The sequence below is a fragment of the Nicotiana tabacum genome, chromosome 10, assembly GCF_000715075.1.
Source record: "Nicotiana tabacum cultivar K326 chromosome 10, ASM71507v2, whole genome shotgun sequence".
Classification (NCBI taxonomy): domain Eukaryota; kingdom Viridiplantae; phylum Streptophyta; class Magnoliopsida; order Solanales; family Solanaceae; genus Nicotiana; species Nicotiana tabacum.
In genome coordinates, this window is record NC_134089.1 from 31,091,704 (window position 1) to 31,100,142 (window position 8,439).

General features: G+C 37.6%; 1 protein-coding gene across 1 annotated transcript; it reads left to right on the forward strand.

The window, feature by feature from the left end:
- Positions 1-204: 204 nt before the first annotated feature.
- LOC107822115 (serine/threonine-protein kinase BSK5) lies at positions 205-4,244 on the forward strand. The gene is made up of 10 exons (XM_016648617.2): positions 205-704; positions 791-1,011; positions 1,127-1,262; positions 1,476-1,609; positions 1,697-1,802; positions 1,982-2,067; positions 2,172-2,360; positions 2,760-2,924; positions 3,564-3,677; positions 3,877-4,244. Exons 1-10 carry the CDS (start codon positions 623-625, stop codon positions 4,117-4,119), a joined length of 1,476 nt encoding a protein of 491 aa, XP_016504103.1. The 5' UTR covers positions 205-622; the 3' UTR covers positions 4,120-4,244.
- Positions 4,245-8,439: the final 4,195 nt, after the last annotated feature.

Sequence of the window (8,439 nt, forward strand, 5' to 3'; positions counted from 1 at the left end):
GGATTTACTATAAAATTCAAATGTAGCCACAGATGGTAAATTTGCTAAAAGTATAACTACGAATAGTAAATCCAATATATATGTCTGATGTATCGCGTTTTTCCAAGTTATAAATATTTATTTGACTACATCACTAAGGATAAAATAATAAGTTAAAGTTAAAATTATTTTTACATAAAAAATAAGACATTTTATTGAGACAAACCAAAAAAACACTATTCAAGGGACAGAGGGAGTAAAACATACTCTCCTCTAGTCCTCTCTTCTTCATTTCTGCATGCTCTTAAAAAGACCTTACAACACAAACAGAATCACCAAAAGGGCACTGCAAATTCTGCAAAAAGCTTCAGAAAAAGATCCTTTCCTTGGATTCCCACAAAAATTGGGTCACTGTTTGTTCCCTTAGAAAAAAATAGCTATAAAACTTCCTCCTTTTTTTTCCTCCCCATTTGCTTACTTCTGTTCTGTCTTTTAGTTGAAATGCTTGTTCACTAAAGAGAACTGAAAAAGCTTTAAAAAATTATCCTTTTTTTGGGATCCCTATAAATTGCCATTCTCTGTTTCGTTTTCTTGAAAAAAGTAGCCATAAAGGTTCCTCCTTTTTCTTCATTTTCCTTGTAAAATGGGTGCTCGTTGCTCAAAATTCTCTTTTTGCTGGTGGCATTCTCATCTCAAACCATCCCTTCTTGATTCTTCTGATTTGGGTATTTATTTTCTTGGCAAATTTCTCTGATTTTTGTGCTTTTTGTGCAGTTTTTTGTGAGATTTTACTTTGTTGTTGTTGTCGCAGAGAATGGAGGGAAGAATGAGAAAAATGCATTGCCAAGTTTTACTGAGTTCAGTCTTGATGAGCTAAAGATTGCTACAAATGGATTTTCTCCAGAAAACATAGTATCAGAACATGGTGAAAAAGCTCCAAATGTAGTTTATAAAGGCTTGCTTGAAAATGGTCGTTGGGTTGCTGTTAAAAGATTCAATAGGTCTGCTTGGCCTGATTCTCGCCAATTCTTGGTTAGTATTGTTAATTACATCGTGTTGCTCCATTTTCCCAATTTTGTAACCTTTTTTTTTGTGTGTAGCTATTGATTTTAATTGTATTTTGGACAATGTTTGTGTTGTTGTAAAGGATGAGGCAAAGGCAGTGGGGAATCTGAGAAGTGAGAGATTGGCAAATCTAATTGGATGTTGTTGTGAAGGAGAAGAAAAATTGCTGGTGGCTGAGTTCATGCCTAATGAAACTCTTGCAAAGCATTTGTTTCACTGTAAGTAATAATGTATAGAAGTTTGTGTTTCAGAAATTGGATTGTAGGATCATTATGTTGTAACTGATGGGATTTATTCTGATTACTAGATTGACTGTTATTTTGTGTTTTTGTGGTTGTATGGCCAATTGCATCTGTCTTTTACAGCTTTAATTGAATGAATCTATGAGTGTGTGGTTGATGCTGATATTTAATTCCTTTGTAATGGAATAGGGGAGAATCAACCTATGAAATGGGCGATGAGGTTGAGGGTTGCTTTTTACCTATCACAAGCTTTGGAATACTGCAGTAGCAAGGGTCGGGCACTATATCACGATCTTAATGCTTACAGAATCTTATTTGATCTGGTAACGATTGATTCTACCGCAGCTTTCGTTATGCTTAAATGCTTGCTGTAGGTGTAGTGCTCTTAACATTAGGTAGCATTTTTACAGGATGGTAATCCTAGACTCTCTTGCTTTGGCCTGATGAAGAACAGTAGGGATGGAAAGAGTTACAGTACAAACTTGGCTTTCACTCCCCCCGAGTACTTGAAAACAGGTCAAATATGATTTCTCTAAGCTATTTTTTTCTCAATCCAGGTTGCTGTTCTGCAATGGGGACTTAAGATGGCTTTTTGTTTTTCACCGTAAAGCTTTAGCCTCAAGAAATATCTGCTTAAATTAGTTCAGTCTAGCAGATCTTTTAGTAGTATTTTGAAACAAGTTTATGCTTGGCAGGAAGAGTGACCCCTGAAAGTGTAGTTTACAGCTTTGGAACAATGTTGCTAGATCTTTTGAGCGGAAAGCATATTCCTCCGAGCCACGTAAGTTGCAAAAGATTCTGAAATCCTCTATAAATGAAACGTTGTTTGTTAACTCTATTATTTGAGTTCCTAAACTTGAAAATGTTTCTTTTACCTTCTTATAGGCACTTGATTTAATTCGTGGGAAGAATTTTTTGATGCTTATGGATTCTTGTTTGGAGGGTCATTTTTCTAATGATGATGGAACAGAGCTTGTTCGGCTAGCCACACGTTGTTTACAGTATGAAGCACGTGAGAGGCCTAACGCAAAATCTCTTGTTACTTCTCTTATGTCTCTTCAGAAAGAAACAGAGGTATGACCAACTGATAGAATTATGTGTCCCTCGACTTGCTTAAAGATCATTTTAAAAACTGCTATCTATCTTCATTTATGAGATCGAAAATGGATTTAATGCCTTACAGATGAAATAGAAATATCTCCTTCCTTTTTGCATTTTGTATTTGATTGTCTAGGATCACACTTTATCAAGGTTGATTCTCTTACTATAATGTGGACATATCTCCTTTGTCTTTCACCATCTAGTTTTTTCTATTTAATTAGCAATGGAAACGGAAACCTTGGTGGAATTATTTGACTTATGGGTAAGATGCATATTAATTGCAATATATTCCTCAGATGAACCACCTAGATTTCTGCTGTATTTTGTTTTGAGTAGTGTTTGGAGCCCATGTTTATTATTGATGTAATCCAGGTGCCATCACATGTTTTGCTGGGCATTCCACATGGAACTGCAACCCCACCTCAACCGCTATTGTTGACCCCAATGGGTGAAGCATGTTTGAGAAAAGATCTTACTGCCCTTCATGAAATATTGGAGAAGACTGGATACAAGGATGATGAAGGAATTGCCAATGAGGTTTTTCTTTTATCTACAAAATTTCACTATTCATATAGCAGTATCGATAATCTTTGTTTCTCAATGTCAAATACATTATGGCTTCTGCCTAAGGTATTAAGCGCACAACCTAGTATAATTAACCTGCTACCTCTTTTCTTTAGCACCTTGGGTGAAAGATAAGTTTCTATTTCCTTAAAAAACTTTTTGACATGGTAATCTTGATAAGCAACCACTTTTAAAAGGTGACTCTAGATATAGAACTTCAGATAAAGTTGGATCATTTACTAGTATAATGATCCAACTATAGTATCATCCTTCTTCCTCTGATTATTACCATGCAAGAGCCCACTATGTTTTTTTTGTTAAATTTACTTAATCTATTTTCATTTCCATCAAATAGCAGTGGGACCTACCTGAGTGTCATTATTAATCGCATGTGTTATCCTTTCAGATATGATAGTAAAGTTTAGATCTTTTGTCTGTTGATTGTAAAACAAAAAGACTATAGTAAGCCAATATAAGATACCCAATGTTCTATTTTGATTTTCCATGTATGTGTTTTCATCTCCATATCTCAATAGCCCCACTATAAAGATCATGTCTCATTTTTATTAGTACAACTTGATCTTGATTTTGTTATTTGTGATTCCATTCCAGCTTTCATTCCAAATGTGGACAAATCAGATGCAGGAAACCTTGAATTCTAAGAAGCATGGTGATGCTGCTTTTCGAGCCAAGGATTTCATTACTGCCATTGACTGCTATACACAGGTTTGACCATTTAAAAATATGTTCATTATCTTAATATCTAAAAAATGGCTGCTTTTATCAGTCATAAAAAAAAAATTATAGGAAGACTTCACTTAGTTCCTCTTTATGTTCTGTAAAAGCTCATATGAAATATGTCACTTAAGTATCCGTCTATTTGAACAAGACAAGGAGGGTTTATACGCTATTCTGTTTATTATAGTTCATTGATGGAGGGACCATGGTATCACCAACAGTATTTGCGAGGCGTTGCTTGTGTTATCTGATGAGCGACATGCCACAAGAGGCTCTAGGGGATGCAATGCAAGCTCAGGTGGTTTTCGCTGAGTGGCCAACTGCCTTTTACCTCCAAGCTGCTGGCCTCTTTATCCTTGGGATTGAGAATGATGCCCAAGAAGCTCTTAAAGAAGCTACAAAGTTGGAAGCAAAAAGGAGCAAAAACTGAAACTGTATAGATTTGCATTTCTTTGATATTTATTGTCTTAAGTTTCTTGTATTTATCTATAAAAGCAACACTAAAGGACTTATGAACAAAATTGATTGTTGAATGTTAATATTCAATTTTTGTTCTTTTCTTTTCGGAAGTAAATTTTCACATTTGGTGAAAGATTATATCTTATCCTCGGATGCATTTCTATTCTTTATAGTTTAGTCTGAAAAGTAATGGAATTCAGTTTTCATCATTAGCATTTATCAATGTGACTAGGCCAAGAAGGAATATTGAAGGCAGAGAGCCAGAAGAACAGTTATCACTGAATGGCATTGTGCTAGCAAAATGAAAATCTTAAATAGGATACACCTCTTTTTCTAAGTAAAGGAACTCTAACACAAATCATAATCTCAATGACACAATTAACCATTTAATACATGCTTCAAGATATGTAGTATAAAGATTCAAAAATACAGAGAACTCAACACCTTATATAGAAGGAAAGCTAAGGAGTGAGGTAGACAGTGAAGTGAGTAATTGTTTCTACACCATCAGTTGTATGTTGATCCACATGAGGAAGAGCTCAATGGTGGCATATCCTTTAGCATTCTCATACTTGCCGGTCCCTCCAATGATGGTGATGTGAGAAATTGGTGTGGCTGTCCTGTGAATTACAAAGAAACTAATTGTGTCTTCCACTTCATGATCATGTTCTCCATGAAAAAGTGCTGTCAAGGCTAAAGTATGGCTAGTGCCATCCGAAGAGCTTGTCAAGTAAAATCCTTGTGCCTTGCCAAGAACAGCTGATCCCAGCTCATGTCCCTCGGTTATCTCATTGTCAACAACAGTAATGGAACCAAACATGAGCTGCTGAAGGGATTGGCCAGCAGGAAGCTGCTCGGCTGTTACAAAAGGTTGGTTATTCCACCAAGAATGTCAGCGGCTGGTGCATTGATGATGGGGGCTGCCCCGTTGTTTGTTAAGTCATCAGGAGGAGCTACTGAGGCAGCAGGGGCGATAACGGGGTGAATCTGGTTCAGGCTCAGTTGATAAGTCTGCTGAAGGATCAGCAACTGGCGGCACGTTAGAATCAGGAGTGGTGACAGTAGCTGGTAATTGGCCACTTGGCAATGTGGCAACCGGGGCCATCCCTAAAGCCACAACAGGCTCGTCGGACAATGAGCTCAATTCATCAAGGATTCTTGCTGACTGAGCAGAGCCAAATGTGAGGGCTAGAAGCAAAATGCACAAGGTGGCTTGAGTGTTTTAGAGGTGAGCTGGGAAAGTTTGGTCATTTTGTGTAGATGTTAGGAAAGAGTGGAGGCTTGAATGGTATATATAGTTTTGTTTCTTCCTGATAACAAGTGCAGCTGATGAGGTGCTTTAGGTAAGGAGCTGTAGAGATCACCTTTTTTTTACCAAATCCAGAATAAAGGACATCTTGGTTTGGTTGAACTAAATCTGAATAGCATTTTACTGATTACTTAGGCAGTTATGTACAGTATCTTGATAGTAATTGTGTATTGGGAAAAAAACTGAATTTACATTGAAGGTGACGTGGCATGACACGAGGATTGGTCAAATGGTCAAAACATGATGATCAGTTAAGAGGCACGAGTGACAACAGATACGGGGAAAGGAAAGCAACATAGGTGTGGACCGTTACTAAAATAGGTACGAGTCTCGTACCTATTCGAGTCATTTAAAGACCGAAGATCGGAAGAAGTTGAAGATACGAATCTGATGACGTAAAAGAGTCTAAATACAGCATTAAATATCAAATACGTTAGAATATTTGAATTAAATAGAAATGATTGTGTAACGTTTCTTTTAATGTCATTTATTGCTCATAATTGCCTCATTAAGACAAAGGCATTACATCTTCTCCTAGAATCAACTATAAAAGGAGAAAAACTCAACATCTGTAGAGACACGAAAATACTATTGAGATCTTACTGCAATACAAAACTATTTACTGTTTTACCATCATTCTCAAAAACATTTTATTTTCGTCTCCTGATTATCAGTAACCCGAATTTCTTTTTAGCTTTGACCAAAGACTCAGATTTTTGGTTAAACAAATTGGTTCTGTTACCGGGAATCTGATAATCTTTTCTTTTAAGCTATATCTTGTCCATTGTTATCACCATGTCAAACAATAACACCGACAATAACAGTAATAACACATTGGGAAACCATGAAAATCAAATCCATCAAAATCAAGGTGACGTGGTTCCCTCCCCTCCAAATTCACCACGTCAATCTCGTGAAGGCACTCCCGTTACTGAATCCTGTGCTGATCAACAAGAACAATCTGAACACTTTGAAGGAGATACAAATGAAGCTTTACAAAAGCTAATTGATGCACAGGTCGGCAAAGCTCTTCAGGCTCTAGTTAGTCGATTGCCTGCTGCACCACCCACACCAACTCCTAATAATAATATATTGGACAATCCCCGTTCTGGTCTTGTTAATTCTGGAAATGGAGGAACCACCAGTGAACCACATGAAGGGGGACCAGGTAATTCAAATAATTCCTATTTGCAAAATTTAGTACTAACCTTGCAGAAACAGATTAAGGAACAAAATGAGCGTATTGAGCAAATTCCTGGAGTTCCGCCTGTAATAAAAGGAGTAGACATGGACAAATACTCACAACAACCTTGGAAGCCAAGTGCATCTCCCCTTCCAATTCCGAAAAAGTTCAAAATGCCTGACATCCCGAAATATGATGGTACTACAGACCCACGTGACCACGTGACTGCATTTACAACAGGCGTGAAAGGCAACGACTTGACCAAACAAGAAATTGAATCAGTACTGGTCAAGAAATTTGGAGAAACACTCACCAAGGGTGCATTAACCTGGTATTCTCTTTTATATGAAAATTCTATAAATTCTTTTGCTGAGCTTGCAGATTTTTTTATTAAAGCACATTCGGGAGCATAAAAGGTTGAGAAAAGAATGGAAGATATTTTCAAAATCAAACAAGGGGATTCGGAGTTGCTTAGAGATTTGTTGATAGATTCCAGCGTGAAAGAATGATTCTACCCCGTGTGCCTGACAACTGGGCTGCAATAGCCTTTGCGAGTAATTTAAATGACAAAAGTTCTGAAGCCACGGGACGACTCAAAGAAAGCCTTAGAGAATTTCCTGCAACCACATGGAATGATGTTTACAACCTGTATAGTACGAAGCTGCGAATTGAAGAAGATACCGTACCTAAATTTCATCATGAAGAAAGGGGTGGTTCCAGAAGATCAGAAACCGAAAAAAGATCAGGTAAAAACAGGTACGATCCATATATGGGACCTGCAGGAAAAGACCCACGGTCAAAACAAGATAGCCAGCAATATGATCAAAAATCGAGGAACAGGGACTCCGGTTCTTCTTCGAAATTCAGGAATGATCGGAACAGACAAGAGTCATGAGATGATGACAGAAGTGTAAAGGCACGATTCGGCGGATATAATTTTAATGTCTCTACCTCCGAGCTCGTGGCTGTTTTGAGAAGCATGGGAGATAAGGTACGGTGTCCAAAAGAGATGCGATCAAATCCAAATAGACGCAATCCAGATCATTGGTGCGAATTCCACAATGATCACGGGCACAAAACTTTAGAATGTAGATTCTTGCAGAGTGAAGTGGATCATCTATTGAAGCAAGGGCACCTCACTGAGTTATTTAGTGAAAAAGGAAAACAAGCCTATATGAAAAATAGGCAAGAGCCACCAAAGCCTCTTTCACCCAAGAGAACAGTGAATGTGATAAGTGGGGGAGAAAATATTCACGGCATAACCTACACAGCCTCCAACAAGGTTTCTAAGGTAACAATTACACACGGGAAACGGGTGCGGCAGGTTTTAGAAAATTAAAGTATTTCGTTCGATGATGCAGATACCGAAGGAGCGATAACTCCACATAATGACGCGCTGGTAATATCTTTACTTGTACATGATACTAATGTAAGACGAATTTTGATTGATCCAGGGAGTTCCGTAAATATTATACTACTAAGGGTATTACGTGAAATGCAAGCTGAAGACAAAGTGATACCCAAGGCGCACACCTTGTCAGGCTTCGACAATTCAAGTGTGATAACAAAAGGAGAGGTAATTCTAACAACTTTTGCTACAGGTGTTGTTAAAGAAACTAAATTTCAGGTAGTTAATATGGAAATGGCCTACAATATGATCATGGGGTGACCATGGATACATAATATGGATGTTGTCTCATCAACTCTACATCAAGTTATTAAATTTCCATCACCATGGGGAATTTGCCAAATTCGTGGGGATCAGCAGATAGCTAGAAGTATCAACGCTGTAACAGGAA